At 55.5% G+C, this 17,833-nt stretch overlaps 1 protein-coding gene and 1 pseudogene across 4 annotated transcripts; both read left to right on the top strand.

Moving 5' to 3' along the window:
* The first annotated feature begins 2,652 nt into the window (after positions 1–2,652).
* On the top strand, positions 2,653–14,386 carry LOC138996401 (E3 ubiquitin-protein ligase TRIM38-like). 4 transcript variants are annotated; one of them, XR_011468755.1, is made up of 7 exons: positions 2,653–2,785; positions 2,925–3,002; positions 5,021–5,651; positions 6,973–7,068; positions 8,865–9,095; positions 10,796–11,074; positions 14,223–14,243. XR_011468755.1 is itself a non-coding variant. In XM_070397615.1 (6 exons), exons 3-6 carry the CDS (start codon positions 5,223–5,225, stop codon positions 14,247–14,249), a joined length of 783 nt encoding a protein of 260 aa, XP_070253716.1. In that variant the 5' UTR covers positions 2,653–2,785; positions 2,925–3,002; positions 5,021–5,222; the 3' UTR covers positions 14,250–14,386. The 4 variants fall into 4 exon arrangements, 2 of the variants coding, with proteins under 2 accessions (XP_070253716.1, XP_070253715.1); XR_011468756.1 differs by lacking the exon at positions 14,223–14,243 and adding an exon at positions 11,301–12,526; XM_070397615.1 differs by lacking the exon at positions 10,796–11,074 and having other exon boundaries at positions 14,223–14,386.
* Positions 14,387–14,527: 141 nt separating this feature from the next.
* On the top strand, positions 14,528–16,323 carry LOC138996439 (polyadenylate-binding protein-interacting protein 1-like; annotated as a pseudogene).
* Positions 16,324–17,833: the final 1,510 nt, after the last annotated feature.

The raw sequence follows: 17,833 nt of genomic DNA, 5'->3' as shown, positions 1-17,833 counted from the left end.
AAAACATCAACAAGACTTTTTCCTGAAGGGAAGGCGGCCTGGGGCTGGGCGAGGGGAGGCCAAGCCCGCCTTCTAGTGTTTTCTGTGGCCTCGGGCGCGTCACGGAGCCTCTTTGGGCTGATTTCTATGTCAGTAAAGAAGGGTTATCACGCTCAGCTGAGGTCAATGAGCAAATCAAATGAGATACACGTGCTCATGGAAGTGGGTCGTCAAGAAGTGAGAAGTTGCCCGGCCGGCCTGGCTCAGTGGCTGAGGATCGACCTAGGAACCAGGAGGTCACGGTTGGATTCCCCGTCAGGGCACAGGCCCGGGTTGCGGGCTCCATCCCCGGTGTGGGGCGTGCAGGAGGCAGCTGGTCCATGATCCTCTCTCATCATTGATGTTTCTGTCTCTCCCTCTCCCTTCCTCTCTGAAATCAATACAAATATATTTAAAATAAAACAAACAGGTGTCTGTAATTTATAAATATCAAGAGTGACGTAGCAGAACAGATGAGCGAGTCTTTTAACAACTAGATCTCTCTGGCCTGGCTTAAGCAGCTGTTTCCAGTCGGAGCAGGGCAATTCCCCTCTTTTCTTCTTTATAGAATTCATTGTGCTCCAGGCACGGAGCTGGCTTCTGAGAGTAGCAACTCGTTTAATCGCTGACCTTTCACTCCACAGAGTTCAGAGTCCACGGCGTGAGGCAGGATGTATAGACACACTGAGGTGGGAAGTCATGGAAACAAACAATTCAGTAGGGACCCTGCCAAGCACAGGGGTCAGCGGAGGCCTTCCCGTAGGAGGCGGCATGAATGAGTCAGCAACCTGGGAAGGGAATGAGTCAGCAACCTGGGAAGGGCCTTGGGAAGCCGCCGGGTGTGGGAATGAGGACTGTTCAACACGCCTGGGGATTAGAGTGAAAGGCGTGAAGGGAATTTGGTGAACTGGCTGGAAACATGATAAACAGTAATTTTAAAAAATCAGTTGCTTTTTCCAAAAGTAGAGTATTTAGTCAGGAACAGAGAGAGAAAGGAGTTTTTTTCAGTCCTTAGCAACACTTGGGCACCTATAAAGGTGGTAAAAAAAAAAATTATAAAACTGCCCTGGCTGGTTTGGCTCAGTGGATAGATCGTCGGCCTGTGGGCTGAAGGGTCCCGGGTGCAACTCCAGTCAAGGAAAATGTCCAGGTTGTGGGCTTGGTCCCCAGTAGGGGGCGTGCAAGAGGCAGCCAACCCATGATTCTCTCATCACTGATGTTTCTATCTCTCTCCCTCTTCCTTCCTCTCTGAAGTCAATAAGAAATATATTTTAAAAATAAAAATTTTAAAAATTATAAAACTAAACGAAAAGATAACTATGAAAAGCCCAACACGTATAGCCTATACATGTAGAATTATGTGTGTGACTATACACATGTACATTTATCTATGGTGCATGTGTAGACATGTATGTATACGTATGTTTATGTACAGACACACACACACACACACACAGAAATGTGAGAGCCCGGCCCACCCTGACCCACGGGCACACTCAGCACTGGGATCAGTTTCATACACGGATTCATTTGAGAAGCGCCGTCAGGGACGCGGAAGAAAATTGTGAGAGAGAATCACTGACCAGCTGCCTCCTGCAGGCCCCACCCTGGGGATCCACCCACAACCCGGGCCTGTAGGTAGGTGGATGCTCAACCACTGAGACACTCGGGCTGGGCCGTGCAGTCCTTTTGCTCTAAGTGCCGACCCCACTGTTACAGAATTTGCCAGGCGACTGAAGAATACACAGGAGTCCTTGGAGACACAGGAAAAACCCACTTATTTTCAGATGTTTCCCATGTACTAGTACAGGACTCAGGGGAGACTGCTTCTCTGCAAATCCTGAGCCAGCCCATACGGAGGAAGCTCTCCCTTTATTCCCTTTGGTTTCCTGTCCCCCAAACATGGATGGGACTTCTGGACCTTTCACGGGCTTTGCAAAGCGCCCAGTGTGTTGGGATGGGGGCCAGGAGACCACATCCAAAGGCCTGGCCTGGCCCCAGTGCTGATACCCCCTCCGGGGGTTGTGTATGGTTCATGGTTTGTGCGTATTTAGGTAAACCGGTCTTGTCTTGAAAGACCAGATTGTGGAGAAAGGAGCAGTGACTTAATTTTCGGCTATTGAGAATGTACACTGGGTTACTGGCACAGATTCAGATTGCTCGCTCCCCAAAAATATCTTATTTTCCCCATCACTACGGTGGCCTGGGGCCTCCCATGGCTCCCGGCTCCCAGCCGGGTGCTGACTGGTGGAGATGCTGACCAGTGTCTGGCCCTGCAGAGCAACGCTGAGGGGGAGAACGAGGGCGGAGGTCACCAGCCCTTTCCACCGCCCCCTTCAGAGCAGTGATGAAAGAATAGGGACCTAAAAAATAGCAACAAATAAAATAACATCCGCCCAGAGGCTGACGGTCCCCGAGGGGGTTGGTCCGTGGCCAGGGCAGGAAGAGCTGCAGTCGGGCCTGTGGGCTGAGCCCCTCCCCGACCTCAGAGGCTCCTGCTGGCCCAGAGCCAAGTGAGGACTTGTCCCCTTTCCTTGTGGCTGTAGAAGAAGGACTTTGACCCACCTCTCCCCGCCCTGCCAGGCCCAGCCCATCCATGAGCAAATGCTTAGGGCCATTGCCTGGTTTACTCCCCAAACCCAGCAGCTCCCCGCCCCCCACCACAGGCAGTTTCATTTCTACCTGAGTTCTGTCCAGGACCTGGGAAGTGGCTGCTCCAGGCAACTCCCTCCAGCCGAGCCAGTGTGTGGCATCGGTGGTGGCCCAGGTACTGGGGAGGGTCCGGGTGGGTCAGGCAGGGAGGGTGATGACACCCGGTGTGTGGACGGGAGGGGGTGTGCTGGGTGGCCCAGGGGCAGGGAGGGGCGTGTGTCAGACACCAGGGCCTCTGGCCTCTGTCCCTCCAGGCCCTGCCCCCCCAGCCCTTCCCGAGGCCGCTTTCGCTTCCACCAAACTCCAAGCTGATCCAACCTCAGGAGATCCAGGTGAGAGGCGGGGGAGTGGAGGCCGGGACAGGCCCCCGGGGCCCCTGGAGGGCAGGTCCTGTGCTGGGGACACAGCCCAGCCACAGAGCACCCCAGTGTGTCCCCGGGAAATCACCGCCCGGGAGGGACTCTGAGCAGAAACTCTCTGAGGCTCTGGAGGCCGCCTGGTTACAGAGGAAGAGGGTCCAGGGGTCTCAGGGATTCCTGGTTGTGTTCCCTCCATTGTCAGGTCCCAGGAAGGTCCATCTGCAGCCTCCCCGCCTCCCTCCGCTCCCAGGAGGGCAGGCCTGGTTCTCCAGGAGCTGCAGCCCCGGGCCAGGGTCCCAGGGTCCCTCCTTTGCTCTCTGGTTCCTGGGTCCTCCCTGGAGGACCTTGGGGTCTTGTCTTCCCATTTGCTCCCCCTCCCCTCGGCCCCCAGGGTTGCAGGGGCCTGGAACTTCTCCTGGGAGACAGTCCTGGCTGGAGGAGAGAGGTCACCTGACTGGGCCTCCAGGACCCGCCCCTCTGCCCAGCCCAGGCCTTTCCTTTATTTAAAAAAAATATTTGTATTGATTTCAGACAGGAAGGGAGAGGGAGAGAGAGAAAGATTGATGATGTTTCCCCTGCACGCCCCCCACTGGGGTTCGAGCCCACAAGCCAGGCATGTGTGCTGACCAGGAATGGAACTGTTTCAGAAGACCAGAGAAAAACCAAGCAACGCTTTTAGAGAAAAGGAGTGACACTGTTTATTTATGCGGGCAGACTCAAGGAAAAACTTTCCCAATCTGAGTACAGTAACATGTAGTAGGCTTCTCTTTTATATCTCTCTGGGGTCTTTGTCCCCCAAATATGGATTATGCTTCCGGTCCTTTCCCACAGGCTTTCCAAGAAGGCCCCAGGTGTTTGGACTCTCCAGGCCGTGTCTGATGGTCTGGCCTGGCACCAGCGTTAATAACCCCTCCCTCCCCCGCTCTGGGGAAGGTGCTGTTCACAGTTTTATGGCCTCTGTATTTAGATAACAGGTTCTGCAAGACCAGTTTCTAGGAAAGAGAGAGTGACTTAATCATAGGTTATCAAGAATGTACACTGGGCCTGCTGGCATAGATTCAGATGGCTAGCTCCCCACCACCAACCCTAATATCAGGGTTACATTGGAATTAGCCCTTTTCAGCTTTCTCAGAACCCTGACCTCCTGGTCCATAGGCTGAAGCTCAACTGCTGAGCCAGCCGGCCGGGCGCCTCTCAGGTGAGGGAGGCCTGGAGGGACTCCCTGGGTCTCAGGTGCCGTGTTTACCTCGGGTTCATCCTGGGTGAGTTTCCCTGGAGGAGATTTTTTCTATTGTTTCTTCCAGAGAAAAGAAGGGAGGGCGGCTGGAGAGGGGGGGAGAGAGAGAGAGACCTCGGGATGGAACCCGGGACAGGTCAGTGCGCAGTGGACGCTCTAACTACTGAGCCCACTGGCCAGCCTTCCTTCTCTGTGGGGGGCAGTCAGGGGAAAGGCTGGGGGTGCAGAGGATCAGCAGGTCCACAGTCGCTGCTTCAGTGGAATCTTCCTGAACTACCCAGTTCCTTAAGTTGCAAAGAAACGGTCCTGGAACCAGTTATTCTGATTATCCCTCATGTTCCTCAGGTGGGAGAGTCCCCCAGGCCCTCACTGGGTCCCCGGGGCCATCCCGCCTCGCTCTCGCCCTCCCTGTGTCTGGGCTCCAACACCAGCTTCCCCTGATGGATGGTCTCTGTTGGGGCTTCCTGCAGCCCCCGGTGGCCATGAATCAATGGAAATGTGACCAGTCCTGCCCGGTGCGGCTCAGTGGATAGAGCCTTGGCCTGTGGACTGAAGGGTCCTGGGTTCGATTGCGGTCAAGGGCACGTACCTGGGCTGCGGGTTCCATCTCTGGCCCTGGTCGGAGTGCGTGTGGGAGGACAACCCATGGATGTGTCTCTCTGCCTTCCCCCTCCCCACCACTCTCTCTACAAATCAATGGAGAAACATCCTGGGGTGAGGCTACATCTGCACGTTAAATTCTGTTTCATTTCAGTGAAGGGACTCGGGGTCCCCACCCTAGTGCACAGCACAGCTGTACTCTCTGCAGCGTCCACACTACAGACCTTTCTTCCCTCCAGGTAAGACCTCCAGGCCCGTGGGGTCTGGCAGCCGGGCGCCCACAGGAGGCGCGGGGTGGGTGTGCCGCCTCCGCTGTGGGAGCCTCTGGGTCCGGCATTGCAGCTTCCGGCAGAGGCATGGCGTCGGCCTCCGCCAGCAAGAAGATGCGGGAGGAGGCCACCTGCTCCATCTGCCTGCACCTGATGGCCGAGCCCGTGAGCATCAGCTGCGGCCACAGCTACTGCCAGGCCTGCCTCCTGCGCTTCATGGGCCCGCCCTCCTCCCCGCGGAGCCAGCAGGACACGGACACCTTCTCCTGCTCCCTGTGCCGGGCTCCCTTCCAGAGAGGCAGCCTGCGGCCCAACAGGCATGTGCACAGCCTCATCGCCGCCCTCCGGGAGCTGGAGCAGGAGCAGGAGCAGGAGCTGTCCTGCCAGGAGCACGGGGAGCGGCTGCACCTCTTCTGCGAGGTTGAGGGCCAGCTCATCTGCTGGCGCTGCGAGCGTGACGGGCGGCACAAGGGCCACAACACGGTGCTCGTGGAGGACGCAGGCCCCGGCTACAGGGTGAGTGCCCCCTCGTGTGCCCGAGACCCCCCTCATCCAGCCCAGTGCCCCTCGTGTGCCCGAGACCCCCCTCATCCGGAACGGGAGCCCAAGGTTGGGACCCTGAATGCTAGCTTTCCTCCTGTGGTTCTTTCTTCTAGCAGAGAGGAAGGGTGGGTGGAGGCCTGGAGGGGCGGGAAGGTTTAGGGTGGGTCCTCCCTGAATCAAGTCCCGGCTGTCCAGCCCCACCTTCCCCGGACGATCACACTCATCCAGGTCCCGGCTGCGCGATGAACTGGTCCCAGCTCCAGCGCCCCATGCGCTCAAACCCACACATGCGAGGTGTTTTGTTTTGTTTGATAATCCTCACCTGACGATATTTTCCCACTGATTTTTAGAGAGAGTGGAAGGGCGGGGAAGAGAGAGAACAATGATCTGAGAGAGAGACACCGATTGGTTGCCTCCTGCAGGCGCCGCAACCAAGGCCAGGAAACGGCAGCCGAGGTTCATGCCTTTGGAATGGAACCCGGGACCCTTCAGTCCGAAGGCTGAGGCTCTAGCCACTGAGCCAGACCAGCCAGGGCTGTACCTGCGCGTTTTATCTCCTCTCGGGTGCATGTGATGAGATGGCGCCTTGTGCAGGGGCGGGTGGGGGAGTGAAAGCACAGGGACCAGGATGCCACCTCGTGGGCGGCCTGCCGTCCAGTAGGGAAGATGCACCAGCGGAAGGACTGCCCGGTCTCCATGGCCTGGGGGGTGGGAAGGGGGACCCGGGTGCGGGTGGTCTCAGTGATCCCTCCCAGAAGTGAGTCCTGATGGAGCCTAAACACTAACCATGTGGCCTGGCCAGCGGGGCTCAGTGGTTGAGCATCGACCTAGGAACCAAGAGGTCACGGTTGGATTCTTGGTTGGGGCACATGCCTGGGTTTCGGGCTCCATCCCCAGTGTGGGGCGTGCAGGAGGCAGATAATCAATGATTCTCTCTCATCATTCATGTTTCTGTCTCTCTCTTCCTCTCTGAGAGGAATAGAAATATATACATATTTTTACATATTTAAAAACATTAACGGTTTGTAGGAGTGCTGAGAAAAGAGGGCTCTCCTGTGAGAGGGCCCACAGCAAACGCACAGCCAGGGGGCGGGGCGTGTGGGGAAAGGCAGGTGTCGCCGAGCCTTCCAATCAGCTCAGTCTAGGTCTCCCCACAGGCTGTCCTGGCCATTAGCCGAGAGGAGGGTCAGAGTGACAGGGACAGAGAGAGCCCCGGGCACTGACATCCAGGTTCTTCCCGTCAGAGGGAGAAGGGAGATGTGGTCAGCAAGGGTCACTCCATTTCTTCCTCCAGGAAAAGCTCCTGGAAGCGGTGAGGAAACTGAGGCAACTGAAAGAGGAATGCACGAACCAGAAAGCTGTCACGGCGACGCAGATCGCCCAGTGGAAGGTGAGAATGGGGGGCTCTCGCCTTGGCCGCTGGAGGGCAGCCCCCTGGGCTCAGGTGCTGTCACCACCCAGTCGGGCGTGTGCAGGAGGCAACAGTCCATGTCTCTCTCACATTGACGTTCCTCTCTCTCTCCCCTCCCTCCCTCCCTGCCATTCCCCTCTCTCTAACAATCAATGGAGAGAATATCCTGGGTGAGGATTAACGACAACAACAGAAAAAGAACAGGGATTTCTTGGTGTCAAGCTCTGTCTGTCCTGGCGCTTAGGCGTAGGGTCTGATCGGGCCAAGCACAGAGATGGTGTCACTGAACCAGAGCAGCAGGTGGAGCCCCGAGAAGAAGCCATTGTCCTCCTTGTCCCCATTGATGAGAGCTCATCCCCTCCCCCCCTCCTTCCAGCAGGAAATGGCCAGGAGGCCGGTGCCTGTCGGAGCCGCAGAATCACATGCCTGTTTACCCAGAGCCGTCCCCACTGGGTTTCCAACTTTCTTTTTTTATTTTACCTCATACTAGAGGCCCAGTGCACAAAAATTTGTTCACGGGTGGGGGGGTGGGTGGTCCTCAGCCCGGCCTATGCCCTCTTGCAGTCTGGGACCCCTCGGAGGATGTCCACCTGCTGGCTTAGGTCCACTCCCTGGTGGATCGGGCCCAAGCTTGCAGTCAGACATCCCTCTGGCAGCCACGCAGCCCTCGGGGGATGTCCACTTACCAGAGGGGTGCAGGCCTAAACTGCAGTCGGACATCCTTAGCGCTGCTGAGGAGGCAGGAGAGGCTCCCATCACCACCGCTGTACTGGCAGCCGTCAGCCTGGCTTGTGTCTGAGCAGAGCTCCCCCTGTGGGAGTGCACTGACCACCAGGGGGCAGCTCCTGCATTGAGCATCTGCTCCCTGGTGGTCAGTGTGTGTCATAGTGACCAGTCATTCCCAGTTGTTCTGCTGTTAGGATGAATTTGCATATTACCCTTTTATTATATATGATAATAAATATATAATGATATGGTGCACGGGTGGGGGCTGGCTGGTTTGCCCTGAAGGGTGTCACAGATCAGGTTGGGGGTCCTGCTGGGGTGCATGGCCAGCCTGGGTGAGGGGCTGATGGCTGTTTGCAGGCTGGTCACACCCCCTTCAGGGTGGGGATCCTCACTGGGGTACCTGGCCACCCTGGGTGAGGGGCTGATGGCTGTTTGCAGGCTGGTCACACGCCCTTCAGGGTGGGGGTCCCCACTGGGATGCCTGCCAGCCTGGGTGAGGGGCTGAGGACTGTTTCTAGGCTGGCCAAGCCCTCCGGCGATGGAAGCTCCCAGCCTTTCCTTTTTTTTAAAATTTTTTTATTCTGGGATTTATTTACCTTCTATAATTGAAACTTTGTTGCCTTTGTGAAGGTTACAACAGGCAGCGAGAAGCTTGGCTTCCTCCATCACTGGAGCAACCAAGCCTACCGCTCCCTCCAATTCCATGGCTGCTGGCCGCCATCTTGGTTGGGTTAATTTGCATATAGTTGCTCTGACTGGCCAGTGGGCGTGGCTTAAGGCAGAGCTAAGGTACGGTCAAGTTGCATGTTTGTCTTTTATTAGTGTAGATTTGTATTTATTTCAGAGAGGAAGGGAGAGAGAGAGAAAAAAATCAATGAGGAGAGAGAATCATGGATCGGCTGCCTCCTGCACGCCCCCCACTGGGATGGAGCCCGCAACCTGGGCCTGTGTCCTGACCAGGAATCCAATGTGACCTCCTGGGTCACAGGTGGACGCTCAACTACTGAGCCCCGCTGGCCGGGCTGAGTGTCCTCTCTTGACTGTAGGAGAAGATAGAGGCTCAGAGACAGAAAATCCAGGCGGAAATCCAGAAGCTGCACAGCGTCCTGAGGGAGGAGGAGACGTCGTATCTGCAAAGACTGGAGAGCGAGAGAGAGCGCATTCTGCAGAGACTGAAGGACAGCGAGGCCGACCTGGACCAGCAGAGCCGCGAGCTCGAGAGCCACATTCTGGAGCTGGAGGAGCGATGCCAGGGCTCCACCCAGAAGGTGCTGCAGGTGAGGCTGAGCCCTGGGAGGACGCCAAGGGTCGTGTCCTGTGCTGCTTCAGGGGGAAGTGGGGGGGCGTGGAAACAGAGGATCGCCTGCCTTGCTCAGCGGTGGCACATCAGTGTGTGGGACTTAAGGCAGATTTCTTTTATTTTTATTTAGTTACTAGAGGCCTGGTGCACAAAAATTTGTGCACTGGGGGGGGGGGGGGGAAGAGGGGGTCCCTCAGCCCGGCCTGTGCCCTCTCGCAGTCTGGGACCCCTCGGGAGATAACGACCCTCTGGCTTAGGCCTGCTCCCGGGTGGCAGAGGGCAGGCCCAATCCCTAGGTGCAGCCCCTGGTCGGGCTCAGAGCAGGGCCGATTGGGGAGTTGGGGCGCCGCCCCCTGTCAAACTCAAGGCAGGGTCAATGGGGAGGTTGGGGCGCCACCCCCTGTCACGCACAGAGCAGGGCCAATCAGGGGGTTGGGGTGCCGCACCCTGTCACACACAGAGCCGCAGGGCGATCAGGAGGTTGGGGAGCTCCCCGCTATCAGGCACAGAGCAGGGCTGATCAGGGGGTTGGGGTACCTTCCCCTGTCACGAACAAAGCAGGGCGGATAGGCAGGTTGTGGCCCCGCCGCCTGTCACACACAGAGCCGCAGGGTGATCAGGGGGTTTGGGCGCTGCCCCCTGTCACGCTGATCCTGGTGCCAGGAGGCCTCGCGGCTCCGCTGATCCCGGTGCTGGGAGGCATATTACCCTTTTACTATATAGGATAGAGGCCTGGTGCATGGGTAGGGGCTGGCTGGTTTGCCCTGAAGGGTGTCCGGGATCAGGGTGGGGTCCCCACTGGGGTGCCTGGCCAGTCTGGGTGAGGGGCTGAGGGCTGTTTTCAGGCTGGTGGGTGACTGAAGCTTCCAACTGTTCCTTTTTTTCTTTCTTTTTTTTATTCTGGGCCAAGGCCTCTGCTGCTGAAAGCAGGTATCTGGTTTGTTTCGGTTCTATAATCGAAACACTGTATCATCTCCAGCTCTGAGATCCCGGCCGGCAGAAAGCTGGTTTCTGGGGTTTTGTTTAGCTTCTATATTTGTTACAATGTTTCAAACTGCCAGCTCAGAGGCCGGCAAGGCAGGCGGGGAATATTGGAGTCCTCCTTCACTGCAGCAAGCAAGCCTCATGTTCGCTTCCAGCTGCCTGGCTGCCGGCCGCCATCTTGGCTGGCAGTTAATTTGCATATCGCCCTGATTAGCCAATGGGAAGGGTAGCGGTCGTACGCTAATTACCATGTTTCTCTTTTATTAGATAGGATTTTGTTAATCTTCTCTCAAGGATATTGTTCCATTTGTTTTAGAGAGAGTTGAAGAAAGAGGGAGAGACAGAGAAACGTGGATGGGAGAGGGATGCATTGATTCGTTGCCTCCATAGGTGCCCCAGCCCTTGGCGGGGATCAAGCCTGCAACCAAGGCGTGTGCCCTTGATAGGAATTGAAATTGGGACCCTTCAGTCCAAAGGCCAACGCTCTATCCACTGAGCCACACTGGCTAGGGCATAAAGGCATATTTCTTTTCTTTATCATTTTTTAACGTTTTGTTTTTTTTTATTGATTTCAGAGAGGAAGGGAGAGGGAGAGAGAGATAGAAACATCAATTATGAGAGAAACATTAACCAGTCCTACTACCTGGACATGTGCCCTGACAGGGAATCTAACCCTGACCTCCTGGTTCATAGGTTGATGCCCAAGCACTGAGCCACACCACCTGGGCTAAGCCTATTTCTTTTAGAATATTGAACAGATATAATCTACAATGTGGGGAGAACCAAGATGGCGGCATAGGTTAACGCTGGAGTTTGCTGCCTCGAACAACCAGTTCAAAAATACAACTAAAAGATGGAACGACATCATCCAGAACCACAGGAAGGCTGGCTGAGTGGAAGTTCTACAACTAGGAGGAAAGAGGAAACCATATGAGACTCAGAGGAGGCGCAGTGCTGAAGTGAAATACTAAGGTGCGGAGTGCATGTGGAGCGGGCTGGCGGCAGAGGGCGCGGTTGTTGTTTTCAATCAGGAGGGAGTTTCAGACTCTGAGCTCCAGATCTGGGCGAGTCTCTAGGGACCCAGACTCAAACGGGAGAAGCGGGAAGGCAGCTTTCTCTCCGATGTTTGCAGCGGTTGCAGAGCCGCTGGGGACGGAACTGAGAGCAGCCATAACTGCTCGCTCCGCCCACCCTGTAGATCCGCTGGGACCCGCCCCGCCCAAGCCCTGCACAGAGGCATTTGCCGGATAGCCTCAGGCAAAGGCTAGATTAGCACCGCCCTAGAGATTCAGCACAGAAGCTCTCCCACTACAGACACGGCTGACTCTCATAGCCAGTTAGCCTGGAGGTCAATTCACCCCCGGTATTGCCGACAACAATCAAGGCTTAACTACAACAAGACTGCGCACAAAGACCACAAGGGGATGCACCAAGAAAGCATAAAAAATGCGGAGACAAAAAAACATGACAGAAATGGAGCATATAGAGCTAAAAAACGCACTTTTAAGGGCTTTCAATAATTTTCTAGAAACTGCCAATAAACTTGATGAGAGCCTCAAGAAATCTAATGAGACCCTCGATGTTGTGATAAAGAACCAACTAGAAATTAAGCATTCACTGACTGAAATAAAGAATATTATACAGACACCCAACAGCAGACCAGAGGAGCGCAAGAATCAAGTCAAAGATTTGAAATGTGAAGAAGCAAAAAACACCCAACCAGAAAAGCAAAATGAAAAAAGAATCCGAAAATACGAAGATAGTGCAGGAGCCTCTGGGACAGCTTCAAGCGCACCAACATCCGAATTATAGGGGTGCCAGAAGATGAGAGACAGCAAGATATTGAAAACCTATTTGAAGAAATAATGACAGAAAACTTCCCCCACCTGGTGAAAGAAATGGACTTACAGGTCCAAGAAGCACAGAGAACCCCAAACAAAAGGAATCCAAAGAGGACCACACCAAGACAAATCATAATTAAAATATCAAGAGCAAAAGACAAAGAGAGAATCTTAAAAGCAGCAAGAGAAAGAAAGTCAATTACCTACAAGGGAATACCCATACGACTGTCAGCTGATTTCTCAACAGAAACTTTGCAGGCCAGAAGGGAATGGCAAGAAATATTCAAAGTGATGAATACCAAGAACCTACAACCAAGATTACTTTATCCAGCAAAGCTATCATTCAGAATTGAAGGTCAGATAAAGAGCTTCACAGATAAGGAAAAGCTAAAGGAGTTCATCACAACCAAACCAGTATTATACGAAATGCTGAAAGGTATCCTTTAAGAAGAGGAAGAAGAAGAAGAAAAAGGTAAAGATACAAATTATGAACAACAAACATGCATCTATCAACAAGTGAATCTAAGAATCAAGTGAATAAATAATCTGATGTACAGAATGAACTGATGATTATAATAGAATCAGGGACATAGAAAGGGAATGGACTGACTATTCTTGGGGGGAAAGGGGAATGGGAGATGCGGGAAGAGACTGGACAAAAATCGTGCACCTATGGATGAGGACAGTGGGTGGGGAGTGAGGGCGGAGGGTGGGGCGGGAACTGAGAGGAGGGGAGTTATGGGGGGGGGAAAAGAGGAACAAATGTAATAATCCGAACAATAAAGATTTAATTTAAAAAAATCTACAATGCGGCTTCCACTCATCTACAGGGCTCTATATTTAAATCAGAAAATTGTGATTTGGCTCAAAAATCCAGTGTGGCTCAGTGGGTAGAGCATCAGCCTGCGGTCCGAAAGTCCCGGGTTTGATTCCGGTCAAGGGCACGTACCTTGGTTGCAGGCCCCTCCACTATCAGGGTCTGGTCGGAGCTCATGCAGGAGGCAACCAGTCAATCTGTTTCTTTCACATCGATGTTTCTCTCTGTCTCCCTCTCCTTCCCACTCTCCCTAAAAATCAATGGAAAATTATCCTCGAGTGAGGATCAAGAAAATTGAAATCCCCCTGCAGGTAGAGGAGGTGGGTCCCTCGGCCAAACAGGCTCAGGCGATGGCTTCCGCTCCCACGTGCCTGTGTCCAGGGGCACAGAATCCTGAAGGTCAGGTGATGTTGGGGACCAGGTGGGGCCGCCCCATGAGTGATGGGTGAGCCTGGGCTGATGGGCCCTCCTTCCAGCCTCAGGAAGGCGAACCTCCCCCTACCTCCCAGCTTCTGGTACCAGGTCCGGCAGGTGGAACAGGAGGGCGTCCCTCAGGGTGACCATGTCTCATGGCTGCTCCGCCCCCTGGGTCACTGTGGCCACCACCTCAGGGCCCAGTCTGGGCGCTGTACATCCACCCACCGCCGAGATGCTTTGTGACAGGTGGCCTCTGGCAGGTGCGCTCTGAGGGAGGTGAGGCCAGAGGGAGCGTGGGGGCTCCCCACCCCCCTAAGCAGCCGCGGGCTCCCCAGCACCTCAGCAAGGAGGGCACCAGGCTCAGAGGCTGAGAGGTGTCCTGCTGAGCTGACCGTCCAGAGGCCAGAGTGGGGATCGTGGCCCGGGGTGTCCATCTGTTACCCAGAAACCCCCGGGTGGGCTCGGCTGCCTGTCGCTGTGTCCGGTCACCAAGGCAGGGATGAGTCCCATAAGGCGTTTACTGAGAAGGCGGCCCACCCAGCAGGCCGGGCGCTTCCACCCATCGAGTCCTGTCTCCCAGCAGGTGCAGGGACCGGACTATAAGGGGAAGGGGCTGGGTGCTGTGTGCAGCCCTGGGGGTCTCAGCCGTCAGCTCTTGTCCTCAGTCCCCAGGCGAGGAGATGCTGTTGGTCAGATGATGTTTTGGCTCCTGGTGGGTGGGCCTGACCCTGCTCATGGGTTCTGCTCGCTGGCCTCACAGCTCAGTCACCTCCCCAGTCACTTCGCTCAGGGCTTGGGAAGGAAACTTAACAAAAACGTAACCCCTGTTCACATGTAAGAAACGTACCCCTGTTCCCATAAGTGTGTGTCCTAAGATTTAAAAGAACAGGATTGCTCTTCAGAGTCATCCAGGTGCTCTCCCGACCAGGGTATAAGCCCCCATCCCATCCGAACCCAAGGCCGGGCCTGCCCTGTGCCTCTGGGAGGGAGCAGCAGCCCATCAGCCTGGTGTTCCCACACTCACCTGTGCCTTTGTTTCCCGCAGGACGTGAAGGGCGCCCTGAGCAGGTGAGTGCTGAAGGGAAGGACCAGGGGGCGGAGCCGCAGGGTGTCCCCTGAGCAGCTCTGGCCTCTGCTCCCCCAGGAGCCAGGCTGTGCGGCTGGAGATGCCGGAGGCCCTGTCCTTGGAGATTCAGACAGAGTACAAGGTCCCTGGGGTCTTCTTTGAACTGAGCAAACAGTTGAGCAGCCATCAAGGTACGTGAGGACATTACCAAGCCCCCAGGGGACCGAGCTCAGTGCAATCTCCACCCCACGGGTCTTGGGGACAAATGGGAGGGTTTCTACTTTATGGTCACAACCCTGAGCTCCCATCACTGGTCCGAAAAAGGCTCAGACTCCAGAGCACAGGCTGGTCTTCTCTTAAAGAAAGTGTGTTGGGAGGGGGTTCGCCTCCAGCCCAGAGCTGGGAAAGCCACCCAGGGCCCACGGGGTGGGGTGGGCACGGCCCACGGGGTCCCTTTGTGGGCCCGTGGGGGAGGGTCCCAGGAAGAAGCTCCCTGCCGCCCCTTCCCCACCCTCTGAGGGACATTCTAGGAACACAGGAGACCCCAGCACCACATTCCCCAGCAGAACTGGGGGTCCAAGATTCTGTGATGGCTAAAGCCCAGGTGGTCGTCGCTCCCCTGTGAATGCCCACGCTGACAGCCAGCCCCCTGAATTCTACTCCTGAGGTTCTTCTAATTACACAGGACCCCGCAAGGATGAGCCCCCTCTGTCCATATTCGTTTGGGATTTCTTGAACCATCTGACAGAGCAGCCTGGCAGTTGTGACACTGACATGGAGCAGTTTGCAGAGACCCTGAGTCGCCGGGTCACCACGGACGAGGCTTGGCAAGAACTGGTGGATCTCATCTATGAACAGGCCATGTCCGAGCCAAGGTTCCGCAGCCGGGGAGCTCGCCTGTGTAAATACCTGTCCTGTCACCTGACCACGAGATCACAGAGGGCCCGATTCCGCCAAGTGCTCCTTCAAAGACTACAGACGCAATATGACCTTCGAGATGAAGCTGCCAAAGGAGATGAAGCAGCTCGGAGACAATTCCATGTGTTCGTGCTCTTTATGGGAGAACTTTATATTTGGCTGAAGATCGAAGAAACTGGACAGCTTCAAAGAGTTATTCAGTCTTTTCTTCGGGGGTTGTGCGATGCCCTCCTTTCTAACCCTGTGGATGATAACGCAAGTTGTGCAGAAAAATTAATGGGTTTGACATGGCCCGAGCTGAAAGATGCCTGGTTTGGACAATGAAAGACGGACATGGATGAAGTTATCCAGAGGATTGGAAATGTCGCCCTGGACGCGCCCTGCAGTGTAGACGTGAAGCAGATGCTCTTGAAGCTTGTAGAGCTCCGGACAAGTAACTGGGGGAGAGTCCCTGTCACCTCAGCATCAAGAAAAGCAGCACCTGAGAATGATCCCAACTGTTTTGTGACGGAACCGCCATTGGGTCCAGCGGATGGTGTTCCTCTCCCTGCAGCTGATCCCGACGACCATGATTCATCTCAGGAGTGACCTGAGGGCGGGAGGGGAGGAGGAGGGGGAAGGACATATGTGATACTTTCAACAATCAAGATTCATTAAAAACAGAAAAGAGTGAGTTGAAGAGAAGACTCTTTTTCCAGATTGTGAAGAAAACGGAGCAGGTGTGTCCGGGTGGTGACCGTACTTGGATGATATTGACGATGAGGTGGACCCAGAAGCTTACGCAGAGTTTTGTTTGGAACCAGAGCATCAGCAGCAGCCGTCGGGTTAAACGTCCACGGGTCAGAGTGAGGAAGCCATGCAGGCGATGGTGGGAATCCGAACGCAGGAAAACTGTCACACTTGTACCCAATTCGGATGCAGAGCCCACAACCCGGGCCTGTGCCCTGACCGGGAATTGAACCCTGACCTCCTGGTTCCTAGGTCACTGCTCAACCCCTGAGCCACACCAGCTGGCTCCCAGCTCACATCTCTGTCTGCTTACTCACTGCCTATTCTGGGTGTGCCAGCCGCATGTCCATAGAATCTGTTTTTTCCCTTAAAAATTCATGAAATTTGTGTCTATGACTGAGTTTGCTTAGGACGAATAAAAACAATTTGTTGCATCAAATTGCCAGAAAAAAGTGTTGTATGTAGCTGTGGCCTCGGCACACGGCACACTGTCTGTGTGTCCACATCCGTGTGCTGAGTCAGCACAGGCCCCGCCGATAAATGTCACGCTCGGGGCTGTCACATAAGCAGCCCAGTGACCTGGCCCTGCTGACCCCGCACCCAGGTCGCCTGCTGTTCCCGGGCCTGGGAGGGGGCTGTCCCCTGGACCCCGGCAGCTGCCACCCCCATGGGCACGGGGTCACCAGGCTGCCTCGGGCCCTGGCTCCAGGGCGGGAAAGGGGACTTCTAACCCTCGGGGAGTGGGGCTGGGTGAACCCATGTGATCTTCCCCGTCTGCCTTCTCTCCGGCCCCGTCTGCCAGGGATCCCGCAGCCAGAGCTCTCAGGGGCGAACCTTCACCTCATGGCGGGACTGTGGCCTCAGGGTGAGGTCCTGGCCTCTGCTCTCTGTGGTCCGGGAAGAAGGCAGCAGAGTCAGGGAGTCCCAGCTTCCCTCTTCCTCTCAGGGATCCTCACAAGGGACCCCAAGACCTGGAAGGGGCGGGGAGCCCTTTGGGGGAGGAGCCGGGGAAGCAGCCCAGGAGGCTGTGGATTGACTGCTGGGCTCAGCCCTGGGCACCTCTGTGTGGCCTGACCTTCCCCAGCAGGTCACAGGGCTGAGCAGTGAGCCTGCCCGACCACCAGGGGGCACCCGCGAGGCAGATGGGAGAAGCCTGGAGAGGAGCTGCCCCACAGGAAGCTGAGGGGTCACACAGCCTGGGGCGGGGAGTGGGGGTCTGAGGAGCCTGAGTGTTTGTGGAGTGAAAATATCAACGTCGCTCAGTGGACAGAGCGTCGGCCTGTGGACCTAACGGCCTCGGGTTGGATTCCCGGTCAAGGGCACGAACCTCGGTCCATGTGTCTCTCTCGTGGACGTTTCTCTCTCTCCCCCCTCTTCTCCCTCCTTCCTTCCACTCTCTCTAAAAAATCGATGAAAATCATCCTCAAGTGAGGATTGGGGAAAAAAAAGTAAGTCCAGGTTGGGCGGACAGTCCTTTTTTAAAAAAATATGTTTTTTATTGATTTCAGAGAGGAAGGGAGAGAGAGAGAAACATCAATGACAAGAATCATCCATTAGCTGCCCCTGCAGGCCCCCCACTGGGGACCAAGCTTGCAACCTGGGCCTGTGACCAGGAATGGAACTGTGAGCTCTTGGCTCGTAGGTAGGTCGACGCTCAACCCCTGACACAGGGGCTGGGCCCTGCAGTCCCTTTACTCTAAGTGCCGCCCCCTCGGTGGCCTGGGGCCTCCCATGGCTCCCGGCTCCCAGCTGGGTGCTGACTGGTGGAGATGCTGACCAGTGTCTGTCCCTGCAGAGCGACGCTGAGGGGGAGAACGAGGGCAGAGGTCACCAGCCCTTTCCACCGCCCCCTTCAGAGCAGTGAGGAAAGAATAGGGACCTAAAAATAGCAAAAAATAAAATAATATCCGCCCAGAAGCTGACGGTTCCCGAGGAGGTTGGTC

This window comes from Myotis yumanensis, unplaced genomic scaffold, assembly GCF_028538775.1.
Source record: "Myotis yumanensis isolate MYYU_CA2020_CCGP unplaced genomic scaffold, mMyoYum1.0.hap1 SCAF_17, whole genome shotgun sequence".
Lineage (NCBI taxonomy): Eukaryota > Metazoa > Chordata > Mammalia > Chiroptera > Vespertilionidae > Myotis > Myotis yumanensis.
Note: the sequence above shows the minus strand (reverse complement) of the source record. Positions and strands in the feature narration are given on the sequence as shown.